The 26,253-nt window shown below is 36.4% G+C and overlaps 5 protein-coding genes and 2 long non-coding RNA genes across 7 annotated transcripts; 4 read left to right on the top strand and 3 right to left on the bottom strand.

The window, feature by feature from the left end:
* The first annotated feature begins 237 nt into the window (after positions 1–237).
* On the top strand, positions 238–5,004 carry LOC306824479 (uncharacterized protein). The gene is made up of 9 exons (XM_079344653.1): positions 238–484; positions 574–684; positions 814–874; positions 960–1,334; positions 1,552–1,575; positions 1,677–1,788; positions 2,258–2,332; positions 2,686–2,761; positions 2,865–5,004. Exons 3-9 carry the CDS (start codon positions 814–816, stop codon positions 2,928–2,930), a joined length of 789 nt encoding a protein of 262 aa, XP_079200779.1. The 5' UTR covers positions 238–484; positions 574–684; the 3' UTR covers positions 2,931–5,004.
* Positions 5,005–6,345: 1,341 nt separating this feature from the next.
* Positions 6,346–7,629, top strand: LOC306824058 (myeloid cell surface antigen CD33-like). The gene is made up of 4 exons (XM_079344018.1): positions 6,346–6,418; positions 6,517–6,558; positions 6,647–7,024; positions 7,137–7,629. Exons 2-4 carry the CDS (start codon positions 6,519–6,521, stop codon positions 7,412–7,414), a joined length of 696 nt encoding a protein of 231 aa, XP_079200144.1. The 5' UTR covers positions 6,346–6,418; positions 6,517–6,518; the 3' UTR covers positions 7,415–7,629.
* A 1,625-nt stretch (positions 7,630–9,254) lies between these two features.
* Positions 9,255–15,430, bottom strand: LOC306823323 (myelin-associated glycoprotein). The gene is made up of 10 exons (XM_079342780.1): positions 15,378–15,430; positions 14,833–15,195; positions 13,681–13,971; positions 12,437–12,688; positions 11,163–11,414; positions 10,406–10,681; positions 10,233–10,320; positions 10,004–10,096; positions 9,781–9,856; positions 9,255–9,592 (listed from the first exon to the last, which is right to left on the bottom strand). Exons 1-10 carry the CDS (start codon positions 15,424–15,426, stop codon positions 9,563–9,565), a joined length of 1,770 nt encoding a protein of 589 aa, XP_079198906.1. The 5' UTR covers positions 15,427–15,430; the 3' UTR covers positions 9,255–9,562.
* A 2,404-nt stretch (positions 15,431–17,834) lies between these two features.
* LOC306823322 (uncharacterized protein) lies at positions 17,835–19,176 on the bottom strand (the record flags this gene model as incomplete). Its single annotated transcript, XM_079342779.1, has 6 exons — positions 17,835–17,970; positions 18,253–18,285; positions 18,392–18,427; positions 18,545–18,644; positions 18,783–19,079; positions 19,170–19,176. 6 exons carry the CDS (start codon positions 19,174–19,176, stop codon positions 17,946–17,948), a joined length of 498 nt encoding a protein of 165 aa, XP_079198905.1. The 3' UTR covers positions 17,835–17,945.
* A 165-nt stretch (positions 19,177–19,341) lies between these two features.
* Positions 19,342–20,179, bottom strand: LOC306824626. The gene is made up of 3 exons (XR_013779164.1): positions 20,081–20,179; positions 19,668–19,743; positions 19,342–19,550 (listed from the first exon to the last, which is right to left on the bottom strand). It is a non-coding gene; the product is annotated as an uncharacterized lncRNA (long non-coding RNA).
* A 1,648-nt stretch (positions 20,180–21,827) lies between these two features.
* LOC306824297 lies at positions 21,828–22,838 on the top strand. Its single transcript, XR_013779126.1, has 3 exons — positions 21,828–22,025; positions 22,504–22,579; positions 22,677–22,838. It is a non-coding gene; the product is annotated as an uncharacterized lncRNA (long non-coding RNA).
* Positions 22,839–23,050: 212 nt separating this feature from the next.
* Positions 23,051–25,365, top strand: LOC306823320 (uncharacterized protein; the record flags this gene model as incomplete). Its single annotated transcript, XM_079342777.1, has 10 exons — positions 23,051–23,444; positions 23,532–23,631; positions 23,719–23,754; positions 23,856–23,888; positions 24,027–24,068; positions 24,293–24,319; positions 24,514–24,546; positions 24,749–24,823; positions 24,938–24,965; positions 25,051–25,365. The coding sequence occupies 10 exons, from the start codon at positions 23,051–23,053 to the stop codon at positions 25,111–25,113; spliced, it is 831 nt and encodes a 276-aa protein (XP_079198903.1). The 3' UTR covers positions 25,114–25,365.
* Between the last annotated feature and the right edge of the window lie 888 nt (positions 25,366–26,253).

Below are 26,253 nucleotides of genomic sequence, written 5' to 3'. Positions count from 1 at the left end.
TGTTAAAACTTAAAATACGGAAAATTAAAAGTTTTGGCTTGAACATAATACTCTATACTAGGAGAAAAGTTCCAACATGTCCTCCAACAACAACAGATGCAGACATCATGCACTCTTCCCTCTCTAACTGAGTTCAAGAAATAAAGGGTTTATAGTTTAAGCTGCAGCACAACAGAAGAAGCAGGCAGGACGGCCCGTGGCATATAGGCAGTAAAGGCAAATACTTAGGGCGCCTGTCGTCCATAGGGGGCACCCTGGCACCAGAAGGACAATTTGAAGATAAGAAGAAAAAGAAAGAAAGCGTCTTTTTTACACTTCTGAGCTACTGTTACTGGTGTGAAAAAAAAAACATGTTGGTGTCTCAGAGGTGTTCAATTACCTTCAATTAATTATCTTTCTTTAGGGCAGGTTTACAGTACACAGCTGATGTGACACGGAGCATAAGGGTCAGTCACAGGGTTTATCCACTGTATTCCCAAAGCATGTAATATCTCAAACTAAATGAGAAATTCATGATGTGGTCAGTGTTCTTTTCTCTGTACTAACTTCCCTATTTCTTTGAATATACTGCAGCTGAGCAACACCCAGAAACTTCACAGACTTCACAACTTCACATCATCGAGTTTTGTGACATATTAACAAAGTACAACAAAGCTCTACAAGCTCACCTAGATCTCTCTCACAGTAAGTATTTACTTTACACAGCAAATGTCAGAAAAGTGCCAGCATCCAGTTGTCTGTTGTACAATAATAAAAGTTATTGCAACAAACCAGCCTTATTTTGTTGATTTGATTTTGTTTTTCTTTCTTTAGATGAAGCTACGTGGCCCGCTTGAACTCATGTTCTTCTTAATTGTGACCTCTTGTGCAGAAGGTGGGTAATAGTTTGATTTGATGTGTTTGTTTGGACTCTTAATGCACATTTTAATCAATAAAATGTTGTTTTGCTTTGGACACAGGTAGCTGGACAGTAAGAGTCAACAATGACATTACAGCAGAAAGGGGCTCAAATGTGACCATAAATTGTACATTTACCTGTCCATCTGCAAATTGCAATGACAGCAATGTGTTTCAAGTTTACTGGAAGAAGAATTTGGAGAGAGGCCCCTCAAAGGAAGTCAGGGACGAATATGCATATGTTTATCATGAGAATGATACACATGTGCAGGCGAAATACAAAGGAAAGACGGAGCTCTTAAAGAATAAAGGCAATAGAGACTGCTCCCTGAAGATCAAAAATGTTACGGATGATGATAGCAGGCTCTATGTGAGAGTTATCGCAAAGTCTGCGAAATACAGTTTCTACAACAAGGAAGTCGCTATTCGTGTGTTTGGTAAGTCAAACAGCAAAACATTTAACTGTTTGGAGTTTGTATTTAGGTTCTTGAAAAAATGTACTCTCTCATAGCATAATATCTTGAATTAGTTTGAATGAAGGAACTTCAATTCTGTAGCAGAATGTATCTTATTCTTCAAAAATACTAATATATTTAGATACCACAAGATGAAATGGAGCTAAAGAAAACAGTCACAAATGTATTTCTCTTTCAGATGTAAATAACACAAAAACTGAAGGTACGTATATTGTTCACAATTTGTTTTCAAGGCAGTTTCAGGCTCATAGTTGATATTACAAATGGTAATGAGGTTCCTTTATTTTATTGACTCATCCACAGATTCTTCAAATAATTTCCCACCAATATATATGGCCGCCATCTGTGTGTCCGTTGCCGTGCTTGTGATCATCATTTTTATCTTAGGAATTTTCTGTTTCATTAAAAACAAAAGGTAACTTCAGTTAAAGCTTTCCTAAAGGTCGATGTGAGATTTGCAATCAGCAATACTGGACACTTGTGTCTCATACACAAACCACAAGTATTTCATACTAGAAATCAGTTTTATATTCATCTGTTTAAGGGAGAAAGTTAATTTCTGCTCCCCTTAATTCTCAGTTTAAAACATTTAGGCTATACAATCAAAAGCAATTGTGACATTACGTATAGTTTGAAGGTCTGTTGTCTGATCTAGGAAAGAAAGAGTAGATTTAGTTATAAAGCTAATTAGACATTGAGTCTTTGAAAATTTGAACAGTTACGTTTTGTAAGCCATCAAACAAGCTCGCAAGGGGAGTTTCTATCTATACAGTTATTATAAACACAGTTCAGGTAGAACTCCATATACTTGATGATGAGACTTGTTTTAAACTTGTATTACATTTCATTACCTCTTCATAGCAATCAACTTTTTATTTCTGCAGGACAAAGGCCATTACTCGGGAGGAATCAGGGTATTATGCAAATTTTAGCAGAGCCTCATCAAATGACGCCAAAAGGTTTGTTTTGCTCTACAAAGTTGAAATTAAAGGAGAATAAAACGTTTTTTTCATCACTAGAGTTGGTAGAGACATGTACTGTATGTGGTTTCCAATTCTGAGTTTCTGTATATTAAAAGACAAAAAAACTATTGATAACAGGAATTTTATTGATATTCATATTTTGTTACAGGTAAGCTCAATGTGCTTTACATTGAGATGAAAAACAAAGTTTAAAAAAAGCATACAAAAAGATAATGATAAAAACAGATGTTGAATGTATGTGAATCTTCAATTACTGACATAATGACACTTTTCTGTTCATGTTTTTTGTGTATATAAGATTCAAAACATCTTCTATTTTGTATTTGCAGTGAATTATCTTGCAAAAAAATCGATACGCTTCCTGAACTGAAAGACATTGAGGAACCTGTATACGCCAACATGAAGGTAGCTGGTTTGGTTTTTATTAGGTTTTCAAGTTGTATATCTCATAAATTAAATTAAATAAAAAAGAGACCTACTTATGTAAAAAAAAAATCTTTCTTTGCAGTACCCACTGGATCAAAGTATGGATCAAACTAACAATGTGTATGGAAATGTTGATTATTCACGATAGAAGAAGAGGCGTGTGTCAGGGGGGAAATCCATCCCATTGTAATCACAATCGTCTGTGTTACTCGAGGACAATCGTACTGATGCCTATACGTGCGACTATGTGTCAGGTGTTTGAGGCATGAAAACAGGATTATTGTGTCATGAAACTCAATAAGATATTGTATTGTTTCTTAATCATGGACATGCTTTGTTCATATCATTTTATCTAAAGGTTGTTATAGATTAAAAAGCCAACTGTTATGATAAAGCTTGGGTTGAAATTAGATTGTATATCAGTTGTCTGCATGGCTCAAATGCAGACTCAGAATGAGAATCATCAGAAATACTCCAACAACAAACACAGGTTAACTACAAATACTCCCTGGTAGCTGGAGCTTCGTGGCTATTTCCGCAGGAAGAAGATGCATGTCAGCTGTCTCCATGGTGCTTTCACTGCTGTCTGAAAGTTTGGTGCAGAAAAGCCCTGAAGTTGGGGTATGCGCTCGTGTCTCTGTCCTTACTGTGTGACTGTGTGCAGGTGTACGACCAAAATTTAAACATGCCAGAAATCTGGGTGCAGCTGATTGGGTCTGATTGGCTGTTGACCCAATCTGATGGGTGTGCAATCTGGCTAAAGTTTGTCCTGATATCAGAATCAGTCATTCAACTCAAAATTGCATATTGGGATTTCCCCACAGACCTTAACTACTAGACTAGCTATGTTGGGAAAAACACTGGGAAAAGCTCTAGCATGTGTTTGTGTATGTTATTAATAGGTCTGATGATGATGATGATGATGATGATGATGATGATGATGAATGTTTAGTTTGATAATGATGATGACAATGACAATATTTACGATGGTTTTGATGCAGAGTAGAACTCTCAAGAACAGCTGTCAGGGTTGTAGCTTGCCTCTGAGCACTGCATTTTCGCACCTTTGATATATTAGATTTAAAGGAGTTTGTTTGCACATACCTAAATTGCTTCCTCCTTCCTAGATCCTATTTAGTCTCTTTGCATTCCTAATTAAAGGAATATAAAGATAAAGTAATTTATCTGATTTTACTTATAGATATTTACTAACCTTTTTCTTTGTTTGTTTTTGTTTACTTGTCATGACCGGACTATGTAAATTTTACTTTTTAAGGTCTTGTATAATTTATTATTATTTTCTTTCAATACAGACACATTGTTTGTTGTTCCTGTCCTGTAAAAAAATAAAAAAAAATAAAAAAAAGAAGAGGCGTAACACACGGTCATACTCTCTTTTTCAACCCCGATAAAAAAAGATCAGGACATCTTCTGTGCAGGAGCAGGAGATCAAATCCCTGACACCTTATGACTCAACCACTGAACCACAGCCATGCCCCTATACATCGACTTAAAATAAAGAAATACCTTCAGCATTATTTAAAATCTGTCGTTTTTGTTTTTTTTCACAGTATGCCATGTAGGAAATAGTGTATAAGTTAAATATGGTTCAAGAGCTCATACAGACCTGAAAAGTTCATCTTTTAAGTTAATTTACAATAGTAACAAAACAATGTCATTACTTTTTTGTTTTCATGAGGGAAACCAGGCTTGTAGTCATGCTTACATGTATGTGTCCACATAACCAACCTAAATATGTCACTATTGAGCTGGTGGGCAGAAAACCGATTGAAACACAACTTGTTTATTTAACATTTGCCTTGAAGAATATAACTTTTTTTTTTTTATGTTGCTTTAAGCACCTGTCATTGTAATTATTTCACCACCAAGAGAGGAAGGAAATGATATGAAACATTATGGCATCAGTTTTGTAAGTTTTTTGTAACATCCTTTTACTGGACTTCTGTTTTCTGTACAATAATTTAATCTAATTGTAAACTTCTCACAGGACTCAGGAAGGGAACTTTTTTTTAATGTCCCTTGACTTTATAAATATCAGGTCAAGTAATAATATTGTATCTTTCCTTGTCTTTCATATATTTGTAGACTTTACTTCCTGTTTCATCTCTCCTCAGACTTCTGTTTTTCTGATATTTATGTGTTTCTTGCAAGTCACATACAACCTGAGAACTGTAAAATACAAAATAAATGTTTAAATGTGATTGTTATTGTCTGTTCTTAAAGATTGACTTTTTTTTCTTTTATTGCAAGCTGTCCGCTACTGGCACACTAAACTCAACAGTGTTAGTTGGCTGTTTTACAGCCTGCATTAAAAAGAGGAAGTAAGCGAATCTGTTCATGTTTTATGTCTCTTGGGGGTGTAAAACAATTTGCATACTCTCACTCTCCAGGAAATTGTCAGACTTTTACTGAAACTTCACAGACACAAGTGTTAAAACTGTGGACTGTCATGCATTTATATTGCTGTACTGCTAAATGATCAAATGAGAACATTTTATTAATCTGGCACACGCTCCAACAGATTAAACCATGGGAAACTATTTCTCTCAAATTTTAAGTTACACCAACAAAAAGCTGTCCTTAGGAGGCACATTTAGTTTCTCTTTATAAAGTTTATAAGAATATAAAAACACCAAACAATGGAGGCTGAACACTTGACCATGGTTGTTTTAGTGTCCTGCTTTCTTGACACAGGCAATTAATTACAAGTATGAAATTTGCTCTTCATGCATATCTATTTGATTGTTCTTTTTTTTTTTTATCATTAAACAAATGCTTTACGTCTTTTAAAAAAAAGTTTACCTGAGCAACTATTTCTAGAGTCCCATGTTGCAACATACATCATTCATAGAAACTGAGTTTTCTTTTAACCAGAAAGCTTCTTTAAAACTGTACTAATTATAAATAGTCCCTTTTTTAAACACATTGTTAGCGTTGCTACCAATAGCATTAAACTGAATGGAAAACTGATTAAGTCTTATCTTCTTTGTGAATATGATGATCTCATTTGATGGAACATCATATGACCTAAAATGCAGCTGTGTATGCCTGAACAACAAAACTGTTACATCTAATCTATTTCCCAAGTATTGATAAAGTCGTATGAAACTGTTTAATCACAGAAACACTCATTAGAATGTGGGTTTGTGGTACTCTTTAAACTGCTTGGATTCTCTGGCTTGACCTTCATTTGTAGACTTGAGGGCTTTTAAAAATGCCTGTGTTAAAATCATGTGATGATTTGTCTCCACACAACACTCCTTTGTTTCTGAAAATGTTTCTTTATCTCATGCTTTCTTTTTATCTCGAGTCCAAAAAGTGTTGCTTCTGTGCTTTACTGGAAGTCGCAGCAAATTATGTTTTTTTCTAACTTTTTTGAAAAATCATAGCTACAATAGAGGTCAAACCATGAGAAAACTATGACTTATTGAAACAATAGCTATCTCCTGGGCTACTGTTGTAACTGTGTAAATGCAAAATCCCACAATGAGCTAAATGTTTTTGATAACATTTTGTAACACCTTTGATTTTGAAGGGCAAATCCAGGCTATAAATATGAAACCCAAAGACAATGATCAAATCTAAGGAGTTTTGGGAGTGATAAAGGATTCAAAGGTGAGTAGTTCTTTACAAGCAAACAATTAGAAAGACAGATTCAAATGTTTTCATTGTCCTAATGCTGATTTAAGTCATAACATTATTTTTCTTATCAGAGATGGAGCTAAAGCTGGGGGTTTCCTTTCTGTGTTTACTTGGTGAGTCCTCAATAAAAAATATTGTGTCGTTAAGAACATCAGCATCATCTGATATTTATATATTTAATTTTCTCCATTTGTTTTTCAGTGATCCTTAATGTCCAGTCCTCTCATGGACAATGGATTGCCAGTGTACCACCAAGGATCTCTGCCGTGCAGGGCTCCTGTGTGGTTATTCCTTGCTTCTACACTTACCCCAAGCTAGTCAGAAAGCCATTGCTGAACAGGTTGAGAGGGTTCTGGAAAAAAAAAGAGACCATCATCTCCACCAATCTCCCACGTTGGAAACTGTCTTCTGAGTACAGAAAACGGACTCAGTTTTTGGGAGATTTGAAAAGACGTAATTGCACCATGTTGCTGGACGTTGTGAGGAGGACTGACACTGGCCCTTTCTACTTCAGGATTGAAATGCCGCAGTACAGAAGCTTCTCCTACACAAAAAATGAAGTGACCATTAATGTCCTTAGTGAGTGTTGTTTATTTAATGCAACTATCGTAATTGTGTTTGGCCATGATATTTAATCCACTGTGCAAGAAATGTACATCAGTAATAATTGTATAATAATTCTTCTCTACAGCGGATGCACCAGTACCATCTCTGTCTGTGCAGGTGAGAGATAAAATAACTGCCTCCTGCTCTGCGTCTCATTCCTGCCCCTTGATGCCTCCTCAATTCATCTGGAGTCACCCCGGAATCGTCACTGTTCGATCGAAGAAGCGGAATATTTGGGAGTGGGAGACTGTATCAACCGTGACTCTTAACTCTCTGCCCATTGGCTCCAATAAGACTTTGGTGTGCACAGTGAAGTATAGAGGAGGGAAGCAGGCCAGAAACTCCACCATTCTCAAAGTTTAATAGTAAAAAAAGAGACACAATCAGGTTGTGAGAGAATACAGAAAATGGGACTTTACTCTAACATAATCACCTTGATCGTCTTAAATTGTGACACTTCATTTTTGCTGTAGTTAAAAATCTTTTTTTTTCTTTTGATGTGATATTTTTGAGTCTGATTTATATTGTATTAATAGTATATGATTTTGCCTGATTAAAATTAAATAATCCAAATTTAACTTTTTTTTGTGTATCCTTTTTTTGAGTTGGTGTTATGTGGAAGCAGGGGCTAAGGTGGGGAGGGATATCGTTTGACATCACTATATTAAAAGTGTACAATGTAGAGTACAATATAAACATACAGTATATCACATGATCTGTAAATTTCTCTTTTAAATTTCTCTAAAAAACTACATAGTGCATCTTTATAAAGGAACCTTGTATTTGAGTGATGTAATTGTGGATGTACACTTAGCTTCTGAAGTTCAGTCATACCTCTTAATAGACATAAACAGACATGCAACTATTGCAGTGAAGGAATTGGAAACTGGACTCAATCACAGATTGAACAAAAAATATTTTGATACAGGGCGAAAAAACCCACACAGTCTAAATACCAAGAAGTAACAATATCCAACAAAAAAGTCCAAACAGGGAGGAACAAAAAGCTACACTACAGCATAAAAAAATGGACAAGGACACACAAAGAAGGTTTGACATGTGAAGAATTGACGAGGAAGACAAGGCACTAAAGCTGAGTTTCATCAGTTTAGCTGTGGAAATAGATGCCATACCTGTCATGGAATTTCTGTAATTCCTCAGTTAATGTGTAATGTTAATTCACTGTTGCTGATGTCAGTCAGAGCTCAGCTTTATCCAGACACCAAGGACAGCGGAGAGAGTTGTCGGCTGTTCCTGATATCTGCAAGGATGTCTGGGAGAGTTGTTGTTCGCTCCAGGGTTCTTGACGTCATAGATTAGTCTACGTGGGTCAATGTGGCACGACCCTGATAATGGTAAAGTCTTTTCAATATATGCAGAGTCTTTGGAAGTGTCTGGCAGTTATGTTTGAGCATGACACTGAACCACAAATGTGATGTTGAATCATGTCTGTTCGAGTATTCATCTGATGTATAAACTTTCATCAACGTGAGCCATGTGAGTCTAAGGAGTCTTATTGTGTGGAGTCAACTTTTCATAATTTCCTCAACAATACCATCTGCTGATCCTACACAGGGGTAGCATCTATAGTAAAGTAAGGGTCCTCAGATTGATCCTTGTGGTACCCTACAGGTTACCTCAGGATGTTAGAAGAAGTGGTCGTTAATAATACGAAAGACATCCCTTCATTAAGAGGAAAACCAGTTTTAAACATTTCCAAACAGCTGCTCACTTAAATAACTTGTTAACTTTGAGATAATATATTTGGAGAAGTTGTGTATGGCTGTAAGCTACAGCTCCTAAAATGAATTTGTGCTTGAGCAATTGGGTTTGTGTCAAGGACAGTGTTTGTGGCTTTTGAAAGTGTTCTTATCTATCAGCTTGGATGGTAAGCAGCTTCCTCTGTGCCTTCCTGTCCATTGACACACTTTGAAGCCAGCACACACAACACTTTTCACTTTTAGCTAAGTAGTGAATACATTAGCTTATAGGATACGTGAAAGTGCTGCTGCCATATGATCATAGCTTGATTATACTGTATAACATTTCTTAAATTTGTGAATTCAATAAAAATGGCTTTAAATGATTCTTTATGATACCATGATTATTTCACAACAGTGTACAAAAAGGTTGACACCTTAAAGTTGCTCTTTGTAGTGTGGCCCGTGTGTGTTGATATCAAGTGATGGATATTGCATGAAAATGAAGAGTTATCAAGTATATTTTAAATTAAAACTTAACCATTTAATGATGGTTGTCACAAAACGTATAAGACACGTAAAAGATGTGTACAAGGGGAACAAAATCAAAAACACAAAATTGCATAAACAACTGAATAACAACAACTATTTCCTCATTTATGTAAATTTCAGGAGACAGATGATAATGCATAGATAACCTTTACAGAAAGGAGTATATCAACCACGTCAATAAGTTTCTTCACCCCGATCACTTAGACAACACGTTGCAACTGAGGCTGTTCTTCCAGTGAATTCTGTGTTCTTGTTCCTGTTACATATTGGCGTATATTGCATCATCCACCTAAGGATAAACGTCATAAAAAGCATCAAAAGCAATCGTCAAAAAGCAGCTATGAGCATGTTTACAATAATAAGATACAGGAAGGAAAATACAATAGAATTACATTTTACCAGGCATTTAAAACTTAAATCAATTATCTGTTTTTACAAGTCTGGAAATAATATGGAAATAAGAAAAACTTTACAAACCTCCATGTTACCATAAACATGTTCATCGGCACAACCACCTGCGTCATCATAGGTGTTCTTATTTCTTCGGGCAGAACTAAAAAAAGTTTTATTTATTATTAAATTCTTATTTATTTCAACGAAATGGAAATAAATGCACTAAAACTTAGTGCTAAAAGATTAGCTTCCTTATCATTTCACATTGTGTGGAACAATTATGTTAGCATAGGTCAATAACTCAAACCTCATAGTTGTAGCATATTGAGGGTGCTCCACTTCTTTATCTGCCTTCATGGTACTCAAAGGAGTTGTTGCCACAGCTTCAGACCGCCCCCTGCTGGCAGAATAATGCTTTACAATTGTCACGCAACCACAGCGATGTGATGTGCTCAGATTTATTCAAACTAAAAGATTTAAAAAAAAATGTGTTCCTGTATACTTTCAATTACAGTAACATGTTTTTGATAACTTACCATTTTTTCACCCCCACTGCTATCAGAAGTACCACCAAAATCGCTCCTGCTCCAATGGCTATGGAAATGTAAATATTCTGCATTTTACCTGTTCAAATAATTCAACAAATAAATCAACATATTTCATGCTCAAATCTTCAGTTGAGGATGAATATCAGACTCAATGGATATACCTAATGCATGCTTACTGTTAACTGGGAAATAGAGAGTGAGGTTTGTGCTGCCCTGCGAGTTGTTTGCCAAACAGTGGACAAACCCAGAAGATCCAAACTCTACCTGTAGAGTACTGATGGTAATAGGGCCGTGTTTCTCTACCTTTGATTTTGGCACGACTTTGTCAGAGAGCACAAAATGAACCATGCTTGGAGGTCTTGACTCTGCCATGCACACACACTTTACCATGTCTGCCTCTGTGGAGCAGGAAGAAATGCTCTTAATCTCAGGAGCATCTGTAATTATAAGGAATATCACAATTAATAAACCATATTTTCATTTCCTAATGTTAATTAATCTTATTTTTACATTTGTTTTTTCAACAAAGTGCTTCACAAACAACTTAAAATTAGATCAGGAAAAAAAACAGAACACACATTTAGACAGAGGTAAACGCTTTTTGATTCAAGTTTTGAGAAGAGATTCTAAAGTGACTGATTTAGCAAACTGGATTTGAGCTGGCAGGTCATCTCCGATTTCTAAACTTGCATCAACAAAACCCTCAATCTGCTGATCTTAGAGGATGTAAAGCCTTTAAGGTCAGCAATCAAAAATGTTGATCATCCAGATGACAGAATGCCAGAATGTGAGTTATCTGATCACATTTTCTTTAATCAGTAATTATTAGAAGCTAGTTAGAAAAACAACTCCATTAGCAGCTACAAGTATAAATGTTATATGTTTGTTGTCCATTGTGATCTTTAACTGTTGACTTACGTAACACATTGAGCTGCACAGGGCTTGACTTGCTTCGTGCTATCGTATTAATGGCAGTGCAGTAGAGAACTCCTGTATGTCTGGAGACATTGTGCAGCATGTAGACGTTCCCATGAAACAGCTGAGCACCAGTTTCACTATGCCACTCATAGCTGCTGGCTGGGGGATTAGCAACACTGGAGCATTTCAGCTGCACAGATTCTCCCTCCTTAACTTCGGACTTGTACTCCACCTTCACATTCACCGGGGCATCTGCATGAAAACATGCACGTTTACTGGTGTAGTTATCATGAAAAAAGTACTATCAATCCTGAGCTGAAAAAGGAGGTCATTGACACTAGCATAACAAAACTAACTCAAAACAACAACTAACTCCTTTAACTCATTGTTTACGGAGAAACTCACTGGATCTGGTTCACCTGTAAGAACAAGTCATGAAAATCACAAATGAAAAAATGTAAAGCTGTCGATGGAATTGTAGGTTATTCTGGTCTCTATTGTTTCTATAATAAACCTTTTTATTTATCCAAATAAAAAAAAGAAAAGAGTGATTTCATGTTTTAGAGGAGTGTTAGGTGAAGGTTTAGAGAAAGAGTTCCTGTTTCATTCATGTGATTTTGGTGCTTAATGCAACTGAATTTAAACTGCTATAAACATGGTTATGATAGAAACTATTTAAAGAGACTTAACGATTGGAACCAATTACCAATTATAGATAAGGACTTGGGAATCACATAAAAGTTAACAGCAGTTTCGACCTAAATGACCTCTGTTACCAACTCAGTTTTATCATCTGTAATTATAAGGAATATCACAATTAATAAACCATATTTTCATTTCCTAATGTTAATTAATCTTATTTTTACATTTGTTTTTTCAACAAAGTGCTTCAAAAACAACTTAAAAGAAGATCAGGAAAAAAAACAGAATACACATTTAGACAGAGGTAAACACTTTTGGATTCATGTTTTGAGAAGAGATTCAAAAGTGACTGATTTAGCAAACTGGATTTGAGCTGGCAGGTCATCTCCGATTTCTAAACTTGCATCAACAAAACCCTCGATCTGCTGATCTTAGAGGATGTAAAGCCTTTAAGGTCAGCAATCAAAAATGTTGATCATCCAGATGACAGAACGCCAGAATGTGAGTTATCTGATCACATTTTCTTTAATCAGTAATTATTAGAAGCTAGTTAGAAAAACAACTCCATTAGCAGCTACAAGTATAAATGTTATATGTTTGTTATCCATTGTGATCTTTAACTGTTGACTTACGTAACACATTGAGCTGCACAGGGCTTGACTTGCTTCGTGCTATCGTATTAATGGCAGTACAGTAGAGAACTCCTGTATGTCTGGAGACATTGTGCAGCATGTAGACGTTCCCATGAAACAGCTGAGCACCAGTTTCATTATGCCACTCATAGCTGCTGGCTGGGGGATTAGCAACACTGGAGCATTTCAGCTGCACAGATTCTCCCTCCTTCACTTCGGACTTATACTCCACCTTCACATTCACCGGGGCATCTGCATGAAAACATGCACGTTTACTGGTGTAGTTATCATGAAAAAAGTACTATCAATCCTGAGCTGAAAAAGGAGGTCATTGACACTAGCATAACAAATCTAACTTTCCATTATTTTTGTATTATTTAGTCAAAGACATTGTGTGGACTGAAGAAAACATGAGACCAAATGATTGTGCTACTGGTGAAGTCAAGTACCGCCAAGTTGCTACAGTTCAACCTGAAGGGGACGTTAATCTTTGCAATCAATTCAGTATTCTGACACTGAGATATTCACAATAATCAACCTCATGGTAGTGTAAGAGGGAAATACAAGGGTTAACCATTGTTGTAGAGCTCATCCTCTGAGATTCATTAATTTTTTTAACTGCCTTAAACATGTTGTCGGACTTCCTATTATGACGTAAATGAAAGTGAGAAAACTGCTAAATCAGGAAAAAAAAGGTAAAAGTGAAATGTTTCATGTCCTGGTTTAAAGTGTTCAACTATTTTTTACTTAGATCCACTTCACAGGATACTTTGTCCTTCAAACAAAGTCATCTGATATAAATGACAGGATGAGACAGTTAGATTCTCTTTTTTCAACACAATGACTGTAGCAAACAACTCAACCTGATTTGAACGTTGAAAAGTTCTATATTTGAATGCGTAGTGGTAAAACCTTCATCAGTCCTTCCTGTTTGGGGCCTGAGCCTGTGGTTTGGTTTTCATTTTGCATTCATTGTTTTTGTGTGCATTTGTTTTCTCATTGATTTAAATGCTTAAAAAGATATTTCTGGCAGTGAAGAATTTGTGACCAATAGATAGATAATTCAAGGCATCCAGTAGCAGTATACAGACACACACACCCGCTGTCCCCCTCCCCTCTGTATACAAAATCCCCCAAACAAGATATAGGAGCCCCTATGTGACTAAGAGTAAACATAATTACGGGTTAAACCTGTGCAGTTAGCATTAGCATTAGAATAACACGTTAAAAAAAAAACAACTTACATGCCACGTTGAGCACCTTGGATGCGGTCGTGTGCTTCCCTCCCTTGTATGTCACGGTGCATTTCAAAGTCATCTCATGATCAGCGCGGGCAGGGTTAAAGGTCAGAGTAGAAGTTGCTTTCCACTGGCCAGCATCGAGCTGCTGCTGTTGGAGAAGTTTCTCTCCTGAGTGACTCCAGGTAAAGACAGGAGGAGAAGCAGGGCAGGAGTGAGACACAGAGCAGGACGCAGACACAGTCTCACCCTCCTTTAACTCATTGTTTACGGAGAAACTCACTGGATCTGGTTCATCTGTAAGAACAAGTCATGAAAATCACAAATGAAAAAATGTAAAGCTGTCGATGGAATTGTAGGTTATTCTGGTCTCTATTGTTTCTATAATAAACCTTTTTATTTATCCAAATAAAAAAAGAAAAGAGTGATTTCATGTTTTAGAGGAGTGTTAGGTGAAGGTTTAGAGAAAGAGTTCCTGTTTCATTCATGTGATTTTGTTGCTTAATGCTGCAGAATTTAAACTGCTATAAAAATGGTTATGATAGAAACTATTTATAGAGACTTAACGATTGGAACTAATTGCCAAATACAGATAAGGACTTGGGAATCACATAAAAGTTAACAGCAGTTTAGACCTAAATGACCTCTGTTACCAACTCAGTTTTATCATCTGAAGATTTTCTTAGAGGCAACAGAAAAAACCATAGACCTTAACATTGTGTGGTGAAATGTGTAAGTAAGTCTGATATCTTTGGACTCTTAAACTGTTAAAGTACCGGTAAGTATTATATTGCATACAAAAATTAATTGATATGATTCTGTCTTTCTGTCTCTGTCCCTCTCTAGCCATCTCTCTCTCAGCCCATCCCAGGTTTCTGCTTGTTAAAAAGAAATGTTCCCATCCAACTGCGGCCAACTTTTTGCTCATGTTGGATCAAAGTGGTGTTGCTCTAAATAATCTAACAAAATGTGTGATCGAGACCAGCGCTTTAAATATGGGTATTCATGAACATTTTATCGACATTTGGGGATATATGATGAAAAGTTGACTTTAAAAGTACAAGTCTTTGACCATTCATGCATTACAACCATGACTTCTCAAAAACTGCAATTATTTACTGCACAGTGAGAAGAGATTAGGGTTTTTGATGCACTTACTTGTCATTGCAATGGAAACCGAGTTGTCCACGTAAGAATATTTTTCATAGTTGACCATTTCAATCCTGAAATTAAAACGGTCCTGGTCACTTTGTTGGATGGGGTCAATCATCAGAGAACAGTTCTTCAGTCTGACGTCTCCCAGCAGCGTTGTTCGGCCCCGATACTGCTGAATTACTTTCGATTGAACTGGGTGATTGATGAGCTGCTTTGCCGCATTGGTCCACATCCCTGACAATCCAGTGAGAGTCCTCCCTGGATCTGGGTAGTCGAATGTACAGGGGATCACCACACAGGATCCAAGGAGACCTTTAACTGAGGAAGGGACTGTAGCGGTCCAAGAGGAGGCTTCACTTTGAAAAGCTGCGAGAAAAAGAAAAGGGAGAGGGAGTAAAGAAACACACTTCTTTGAACACAATCCCACTTGCACAAATGATCAATCTCTTTGTCTGAACATAAATTCAATAATAAGACCAAAATCTAAATGAACTGTATGTGAACTGTAAAATGTGGTAGAACTGGATTTAAAAGGGTTGGGAACATACCTTGAAAGCATAGTAACACAAAAAGTACTGGCCATTTTAAAGAAGCCATCCTCTTGAGGTCTGCAGATGAAGTGACAGATATTTCCAGGCTCGTGCTGCGCTGCTGTCATTTCCTCTGGTGACAAATAAAGTCTAGTTTCCATTCCATTTTTAAAACACCACACATCCATCGTGTGAAACACATTTATATCATCACATGTATATTTGGGAAGTTCATTGTATAAATCATTGAAATTATTTAAAACAGTAAGTGACCAATAAGCTTTCTCAGTTACATGTTACACTTTTTTCATCAGCAAAAAAACAAAGAAGAAATTTCTCAGATATAATACAAGGGTTTAAGACAATGAAATGTTCTCCTTATTATGATCTGTGGTCAAATTGTTTTGCCAATACGTTCACGAGCACACATCAGACTTTTTTGTTTTTTTGAAGTCAGAGGATTTTTTTTTACCCTCCTTATCTGACAGGAAAAGAACATTTACTCTACCTAACACTGTGTTGCATGGATGCATTTCTAGAGAAAAACAATCTGGTATCCTCTTGCTCATTGAAGCCTGAAACTAAAGACAGGGCAGAGATGGGTCATGCATGGTTTCTGCTTGTAAAGAGACTGTAAGCCCTGAACATTACTTCTCAAATGATCACAATAAAACATGGGGCTTTTTCTATTTCTACAACTGATTAAACACATTAAAGTTAAGAAAAATAAATCTTCTCTCATGTTTCACATTAAAAGGGTGTTGTCTGGCCTCACCTCCTGTTTATGTATTCACACCTCTAGTTGTGGTTAGAATAATAAGTCCTTGCAGAGAGCCTTTAACAGCACAGCACCTGAGTGTTGTTTCCTCTCCGAGCGTCACATCTGAGAGGAACTTCTTTCTAATTTGTATTTGTCCACTGTAATTCATTTTCCCGTTCATGGACCCTGATCTCCAACAAAAGCAGGATTCAGCATTTCACCCATGTTAGGATAGCAACTGTCACCATCTTGAAGAGCCAAATTAATGTAGCTGATCCTGCAGGTGATGTTGACCTTCTTCACAGACATACTCTGCTTTCTTTTTACTTTCCAGATGTCCTCGTCAACTTGTGTCAGGAAGTCCTCCAGCTTGACTGTGTCCTCTTTCTGGCGACCCAAAGACAGTCTCTTGGGAGTGGAAGTAATGAAGCCAGTGGATGCAGAGCTACCCATGCTGAAAAATGTGCCTTGAATGAGATGTTAGCAGGATTCTCATTTTTAAAGACAGTTCTGGAGGTCTGACCTCATCAGTCATCAAAGGAACACATACCTGGTATAATCTCTGTTAAAGGGATTAAGGATAGCAGGAACAATACAAGTTAATCACTTCTGTTTTCATCAATCAGTCTGTTAATCAAACTGTTCCTGCAATCACAAAGACAGTCATTTACTGCCTTTACATTTCAACATAAAATAGGCTAACTTATTAACCATCAGTGTTTGATTCTGATGTCTTTGGTTTCAGGTGTCAATTAAAAAATTAACAATGTGCTATCCTCTTTTTGACTTTGTTGAGAGGAATTAACCAGAACATTTTGAGGAGCCTGTTGAGTTCACCCCATTATTTATATTCTTCTGTATCTATCTACTATTGCTATTTTTTTTTTTAATTGTCATTATGTTACTATTCTATTCTTTTCTATTCTGCCACATTTAAAGCTAAACCTTCATCTTTTTTCTATATTTTGATTAAGGCCATGTTAACTTTTTGGCTCTATCAGATGATGAGAAATCATTGCTATTGAGAAGGTTCTTGAACTTTCTATAACCCTTCTCAATTAACTCAGTTGTTTTACTCACACTCAGTTAAGTCAAAAGGCACCACCATGTGGTGAACATGACTCCACAGCAATACGTCTCTGACAATATATGGTCAAAACAAGGTTTTTGAAATAAGTGTATGTGTGTGTTTTTTGTATACTAGTATAGTAGTATTCAATGATGAAGGTTTTTATTCATTATTCATTCCAGTCAAATTAAAAAAAAATAATAAAAAAATAATATATATATATATATATACACACATACAGTACATATATATATATATATACATACATACATATGTATGCATGTATATTATATATGTATGTATATGTATGTGTATATATACATGCTCAAATAAATATATAATATAATATATAATATGATATACATATATGTATATATATATATATAGAGAGAGAACTTAAAGGATTGAATTTAGGTTGCAAAACAACTTTGTTATCATATTTTCACACTGGTAAAAAAGATATAAATAGTTCTGATCACATAATACATGAACACAAAATAGAGAGTCGTGTCAACGCATGCTTTATTGATCATATGAGGAAACCAAACAGTCAGTACATTGGAACTAATGTAAAAAAAAACCTCTTGTGTGTGCTCAAAAAACTAGCAAGTAAACATTAAGGAATATTATTAGAACAGTGACCAAAGCAATGATGACTATAGTTTTACATTAACTTGAAAAGAGGACATTTTGAGTTCACGATGGTAAAATACAATAATAAGAAAATGGCTGTTCTTATTTCTGAAGTTCCTTTTTCTCATCTCCCATCTTCAGTCCTGGCTCTAAATAGACAAAAGGAAGTTCAAGGAGTAAGGAAAAGAAGAAGTTATGATGACATAATGAAAAATTGAAAACAAAAATCATTTTCATGTCTGCATGAGTCACTTGAATATAACACATTTGAACACATTTATTAATAAAAATTAAATGACCTTACAGCTTATGTAATTACTACAGTTTGTCCTTTCAATATGTATTTCCCGAAAGACTTTTTAAGAACTTAACAAGCATGTAGGCCTACATATCATGTTACCAAACTCCAAATAATGACATGTTTCTCTTACCTGCGAGACAGTCTGGAAAGCCGGTTCCACATACTAAATTTGTGTAATAAATACATAAATATCTTCATCACAGAACTGAAAAAATCTCAATTAAACATCAGCTTAGCACTACAGATCAATTGTGCATTTTTACACTTACCTGCCTTCCTGAGATTGCAGTTCTGCAATGCGGCTCCTCAAGAAGACACAAATGTATTGCTTTACTGATGTGCACAAACAAACTCTATATAATACAGAATATGTTTAAACATTAAGAACTGTGTTCCTTAATGAGAGTCCGATATTAACTCACTTGTATTTTTTGACCATGAAAATGATAAAAAGTGCAAAGATCAGAGCTGTACCAATCGCAGCCACTGTGGGAATGATAATGTGACTGTAGTTTTCTGTACCTGCAAGAAGACAGAAGAAAACATCCAGTTTGTATCCCTCATAAAAGGACACCTTCGAATATTTCTTTAGGTCATGGTTTACCACTATAACTAATGCATAATGACTTTAACAAAACGACTTTAACCATAAGTTCTCACGTTTTACATAGAGTGTCAGTTTCTCAGATGATGTTCTGCCTCCATTAAAAGTGGCTGTACAGGTGACATCACTGTGATCGTCCGTCTCCTCAGGAATGAATGTCAGGATGGACTGTAGCTCCCAGTTTCCTCCATGAATTTCTCTGTGGAGCTCAGTGATCCCGTCTGCAGTGCCCCTGTTCCATGTGAGTTTAGGGGCACGAGAGGGGCAGGTGTGAGCGACTGTACAGGTGGCAATGAAGGGGAGTCCTTGAACTGCAGATTTTAGGTGAGTCAGTTTGGGTTTTGGAGGATCAGCTGTAAATGAAAATACACAGATAAAGTTTAAAGGCAGATCATTGTGACATAGAAAATTGCTCTTGGTTGGTAAAAATCTTGACAACATACGGAGCATCTTCAACTTGGCACAGTCCTCAACAAAGGAGAACTTCTCCACCGGTTTACCAACTAGTTCAATCCGGAAACAGAAAGGGCCGTTGTCATGATCTTTGATATCAGTTATTTCTAAGGTGCAGTTGCTTTGACCCAGATGTCCCAACAGCTGTGTGTGTCCTTTAAATTTGTCTAAAACGTTCCTGTCATCCTCATGATAGACAAACTGATCTTTTTGGTCTGAAATATGCCAGATCCCTCGGAGTCTGGAGGTGGGCAGGTTTCCTTCCGGATGGGTGAACGAACAGGGAATCACAACACAGGATGAAACCAGTGCATCAAGGCTGCTCACAACACTGGCCTTCCATTCTCCAGTGAACACGGAGCTGGTGAAGGCTGAGAGAGAAAAATAATGGCAGAAGGAACAAAATGAGCGACCTTCACAAGGTTTTTTCATTGAAATGTATGTGAGATGTACAGGATTTAGATGTAAAAGGGGCTTATTTATGGTACCTGCCAAAAGCAGAGCAAACATCATCATCTTTCTGTTTTTGTCCATAGTGCTCTGAGGTTTCCTTGGTGTGATACACTGTGGTGTTTAGTAAAAGGCAAAACCAAAGAAGTGGTAAGAAATGATGCACAAATAAAATGTTTCACTTCAAAGTTAACCTCCATTTACTTGTGCTTTTCTGACAAACACTTTCTCATACACAAAATATATTACAAACCAGGAAGATATATTTTTCATTTCATTTTCCTTTAAAAGCAAGACAAATAAACACGTTTAAAAATGGATAGTCAGCTTGAAATCAATAATGATAGAGTAAGTATCAACACTAATTTCAAATGTTTAAACAAACTAACAAAGCCTATAAATTGGATAATCTGCTTCATTCAAAGTGCAAAAAGTGTAATCAGAATCGTACCTGATCCGGAGGCTGATCACAGCTGTCTGTTTTCTCTCTTTCAGTTTAGTTTGTTAACAAGTGAACTGTGGGGGCAACCGAAGACAGTGAAGCAAAAAAAAAAAGAAATGGAAAGAAACGCTCACTTAGTTGTTTTTTGTGTGAAGGTGTCATTTGTTGAAGCGAGCAGTGAAGAGTGGTCTTTCTCTCTCTGCGTGAGAATACAGACACTTCTGTTCACAGTATATGTGACAGATGAATGTGTTATACGCCTCACCAGTTACCAAAATTCAGCACGTTAGTTTTCTATCACACCTGCAACATGCAATAAAGCAACATTTGTATTAAAGAGTTTTAGGGGGGTTACAGTCATTCAATTATACTTACACTAAAATGATCATTAAAAACATTTGAGGCATGTATAGCTAAAGACTTTTTAAATGAAATGTCATGCTCTCCATCACATGGTCTTACTTACAAGTGTTTACCAACCAAAGCAATAATATAACATATAACTTTGTTTACACTTTTCAACATTGAAATCAGGATCACATGAGATATTTGTATTTATATCCCAAGACCCAACAAAGACAACACATAAAAGGAAACAAGTATAGGATTTAAAAAATATGTAGACATTAATGTCCCATTCATTTGACTTACACAGGCCTTTCTTTTGTTACTGCATGTAAGTTAGTAAAAGAGAAACGGTGAAGCTTTTTGATCAAAGAAAAGTGAATTTGAACAGACAGGCTCCAGCTGACAGGGATAGTAGAGTCTTAAATGTAACCTAGAGCTAGCTCATATTTTTCAGCTTAAAGATTTAAACAAACTTGAATCTCAAGAAAGAAGAATAATGAGTAATCTGTGTAGACGTTTTTCTCTGTTTATAATGCACAGGATCTGGGTTCTGTTGTTAGTTCACTTGCTTATTTTTTGTTATGATGAAGACATAAGGTGATGAAGGACACAGAAACAGAGTGGTTGACTTGTACTGAGGTTTATTGCAGAGAAAGGGAGATGAATATGAGTTGATGTTACCGGAGGTTTGCAGAATGAAGGTGAAGAAGGTTAGAACAGAGTAGGGGTGTGAGCATGGCTAATGCAGTGGATTTAAGTCCAGAGAGCAGGAAGGAATCGGGAGAATGGTGATCCTGAAGCAAAAGAAAAACAGGCGAAATCAGAACAAAACCAGAACAATATAAGCCTGGTCTACTGGAGTAGACCATGGCAATTTGTAATGTGGATTGTCAGTCAGTTAGATCGGTTTCTGATTTGGGGAAAATTAGATTTGAGTGGCAGTCTGAACAAAGCCAAAGACACACAGGTTTTGTTCAGACTGCCGCCCAAATCTGATTTTTCCCCAAATCAAGGTAACGACCAAAGCCATAGTTACATTTAAAAATCCTGTTTGCTGGAGTGCAAAAATAACTTTGTTACTGTCACAATAGTTTGAGACTTCACTGTAAAATGAATGATACAATGAAAAATGCATTTATAGTGTCACACATAGACACACACACACACACACACACACTCACACGTAGCTCTTCAGCACCTAATATATAATTAGTTCTGTGTGTTTCAGTTCTTTATTTTTTGGTGCCCTCTTAACACATTTTGTCACGCCATTTACTTATCTGTTCATCACTAAACAAAAAAAATCCAATTCTGCTTTTCTGTCTCAACCAAAGTTCTCCTTACTTTAAAACATATAAATGCAGGCAAACAGAAAATATATTCAGTGTGTCATGCACATAAATAAGAACCACTTCCTTTTCCACAGCACATTGTTTTCTCACCCACACAGAGATACTATGAGATGGTCTTTAAATTGACCCGGAGTTCCTTCTTTTGAATCTAGAGTTTTTATCAGGGTAAAGCTAGCTGCAAGATCGCGCGCTCTGAAGACACTGATTTCTTTTGAAAACAACAATTCTAAACAGACAAACAGCAGCTTCATCAGGTAAGTCTGAAGAAAAAGTGTTTTACTGTGGTTCAACACTACACCTTGTGTCATCTATCTTTCTTTGAATTTTTCATTTGGAAAGTTTACAGTAAAAAATGTTGTTGTGGTTTTAGAAATCCTACATCATCGATGATTTGGTTTGATATGTCTCAAAAGGATTTTTTCCCCAAAGCTATCTACTAATTATCTATGATTTACTGTTTGCCTGTATGATTATTGTGTTACTTTAAAGTGTGTGTCACTTTGTTGAAAATACATTTTATAATGAATTGAAAAGAGAGTGTAAGAAGTGCCGCCCATAAAACTGATTATTTTTCTATTTTGGCAAAAAGTGTCTGATAATTATGTGTTATTACAGATGTGTAAGCTCAACAAGGACATAAATGATGATAGTATTTGTATTTTGCATGAACTAGTATGAGGAACTTTACTCAATTTCATGATTTTATTAAAAATTTTATCAAATACCCCACAGTCAATCAAAACATTCAAACCTCATAGAACAATGGAGACAAGCAAACACATGATGTTAATGGGTCTACTTCTGGCAGGTATTTAACTTTTCCTTCTGCGTTTCTATTTACAAAAATAACTATGTAAAGAGAAGCTGTCGATAAGTTGTTAACAATGATGGGTTTTTTCTCTCAGCCTTCACCAGCTCCGTGCTCACTGGAGAATGGAAGGCCAGTGTTGTGAGCAGCCTTGATGCACTGGTTTCATCCTGTGTTGTGATTCCCTGTTCGTTCACCCATCCGGAAGGAAACCTGCCCACCTCCAGACTCCGAGGGATCTGGCATATTTCAGACCAAAAAGATCAGCTTGTCTATCACGAGGATGACAGGAACATTTTAGACCAATTTAAAGGACGCACACAGCTGTTGGGACATCTGGGTCAGAGCAACTGCACCTTAGAAATAACTGATATCAAAGATCATGACAACGGCCCTTTCTGTTTCCGGATTGAACTAGTTGGTAAACCGGTGGACAAGTTCTCCTTTGTCGAGGACTGTGCCAAGTTGAAGATGCTCCGTATGTTGTCAAGATTTTTACCAACCAAGAGCAATTTTCTATGTCACAATGATCTGCCTTTAAACTTTATCTGTGTATTTTCATTTACAGCTGATCCTCCAAAACCCAAACTGACTCACCTAAAATCTGCAGTTCAAGGACTCCCCTTCATTCTCACCTGTACAGTCGCTCACACCTGCCCCTCTCATGCCCCTAAACTCACATGGAGCAGGGGCACTGCAGACGGGATCGCTGAGCTCCACAGAGAAATTCATGCAGGAAACTGGGAGCTACAGTCCGTCCTGACATTCATTCCTGAGGAGACGGACGATCACAGTGATGTCACCTGTACAGCCACTTTTAATGGAGGCAGAACATCATCTGAGAAACTGACACTCTATGTAAAACGTTAGTATCTCTTCATTTATACACTTGTTTGTTTTATGTCATTGTTCCATAACACAAAGAATTTCCCATAATTCTGTGCATTCGCAGGTACAGAAAACTATGACCACATCATCATTCCCACCGTGGTAGGGATTGGTACAGCTCTGATCTTTGTATTATTTAGTGTTCTCATGGTGAAAAAATACAAGTGAGTATATGCAATATTCTGACAATCACTAAGAAGGATGTCCGCATTAACAACACATGTGCACTGAATTATTTCCCTCTGTTTTAGGGCTCGCATTGCAGAACTTCAAAATCAGGATGGCAGGTAAAAATGTTTGGAAATGACCTTTATTCCTTGTACTCTGATAGCCCATCAAGTTCTGTAAATTCACCCCTTTTTTTCGTTATCTTATTTGAATCATTTAGCGTGTGGAACCGGCTGTCCAGGCTGTCACGGAGGTGAGATGAAACTTAAAGCTTGTGTTCTTTCTGCTTCTGGTTTGTTTTGCACACTGTGAAATTGGCAGAATACGTTTAATTAACCACGTTTTTATCAGTGATTGCCCTGATGTGTTATTAAATCTATGAAATCTTCAGGATTCGCTCTGATGGCCCAGGACCATCTCGATCCGAACAAAGGCAAGATAATTGTTTATTCTGGCCTCTTTATCTCCCTTACAGTTGTATCTCTATAGTGACTAATTCAGTAAGTTCGCTTTTCTTAGGCAAACACAGAGATGCTTGGCCAAGCAGTAATTTGCATGTACAGAAATATTCTGCGTTCCTTTTGATAAGATTGAAGAATTTATTTTTACTCCTAACAAAATTTGCATGGTTTCTGTTCTCCTTTTTTTTTTTTGCAGAAGGTCAATGTGGAGCAGATTTTCCAGGTAAAACATTAGATCGAAACAGATGTTGACAGCACATTGCACATCGTCACTTCTTCTTCATAAAACATCCTGTTGATTTTACAGTTACATCTAATTTTAACTTTGAAAATTTGTCTTTGTCAAACTGAAACTAGCACATGCTTGTCGTATTTTACACATTAAAACGTTAGTGCGACTTTGTCTTTTGTGAACAGGAGGAGGCCTCAAGTGGACATGATGAATCAGATGTAAGGTTTTTTTTTCACATCAATTTGTCCTGTTTTTAAAAAAAAAAAAAATTCTATAAATCCAAACGGTTTTCAACTTGTTGTAGAGTGCTTTGTAACCTATCTTACATAGTTTTATTATTATAATGAGTGATTTCAAGGTGAAAAATGTAAAACTGTTAATTTTCCTCAATTATGAAATGACATCAAATTTTATCCACAGGCCAAGTGATGTGAATTCTAAATCCTCCTGCTCCAACCAGAAAATCTCTAAGCCTCGTTTCCCGTCCCCCAAAAGGTGCTCCTCCTTAACCTTGCTTTTAAATAATAGCTCATACATTTAATAATGTTATAGAACACAGTCTTATGCTATTCTTTTCTGTTTTTTCCTCTTATTTCTTATGGAACTCAGCCAACAGAAATCGTACAACAGCAACCAGGTAACAACAGCTCCATAGTTATTGCAAACACCACACAGGACCTATAACCAACATCTGTGATAAGAATGATCTTACTCTCTTACAGGGCTTTGACGGTGGAGACGACTACATGAACTCTGAAGATCTCAACGTCTATGGAAACGTTTGAAATATTGCCCCAGCTGAGAGAGCTCAAAACAACAATCCTCACGCTTCATATAATTATGCATGACCACAGTGGTAATCAGTTGAATATTGTCACTGGTGATTTTAATGTTTGATTTGGAATGTATTCGCTTGTATTTTGTATAATTTCTGTAGCCTACAATTTCATTTTGTTATGATTCTTATGATAATTTCATCGCATGTCGTGACACACACTGTGCCGTAGTGAGAGTCAAAACCAAAGGCAATAAATGAAGCCAACAAATATGAATAAGAATGTAATTAAAAGTCATTTTTGGAAAAAAAAAACATTTGTTTGTCAATTTTTTATTCCATTGAGTGTTGAAAGATTAAATAAAACTGAAGACGCTAGCATATTAGCATGTTAAAGAAAAGGTTGATTCTATCCACTTCACATAACTTTCTTTTCATAACTTCTTTTGGGCCAAAGGTTAGAAAGCCTTCAAACTGACCCCTCACGTATAACAGCTCCTGTGAGAAGTTTATAGCTGTTTATGAAAGATCTTTGAATAATCATTGTTAACTCTTCATGAGCTATAAAACAAACGTGAACATCAGCAAAAAGATTGATTATTTATTTTTGACAACAATGACATTTATATGATGATGCTGATGTTGATAAGAATAACTGATGTTGTTGATGATGATAACGACAAAAGTCTGTGCACTGCCTGTCAGCAGCTGTGTCTGATCTGACTTAAAGCTGTTTGTTAGCACTTAACTTAGCGTTGTTTCCTCTAGATGAATTGCACGGCAAGTGATTAACAGCATACTGCAAAATCAGCCTTATTTCGTTCTTTTCTATTTGACAAGATTGTCATGTTTCTCACTTGTCCCGTACAGTCCTGCATCACTATACATATATATTGCGAGCACTTGCTCATGCAGGCAAACAGAGAAAATATATTGTGTATGTCACGCACACTCCTTAGGCTACTTCCTTTTCCTCAACACTGCTTATATCTTCCCCAACACATCTGTTTTCTCACTCACACAGAAATAAGATTCTTTATTGAGACGATTTCACTGTTAAAATTACCACAACAATTCGAAAGTTTCTCACATGACTTTTAAAAAGCATATTGCATGTTGAAGATACCAGTGAACTAAATATAGGAACATA

This window comes from Symphodus melops, assembly GCF_947650265.1.
Source record: "Symphodus melops genome assembly, chromosome: 5".
Taxonomy (NCBI): domain Eukaryota; kingdom Metazoa; phylum Chordata; class Actinopteri; order Labriformes; family Labridae; genus Symphodus; species Symphodus melops.
The sequence above is the reverse complement of the archived record's forward strand: the minus strand, read 5'-3'. Positions and strand labels throughout refer to the sequence as shown.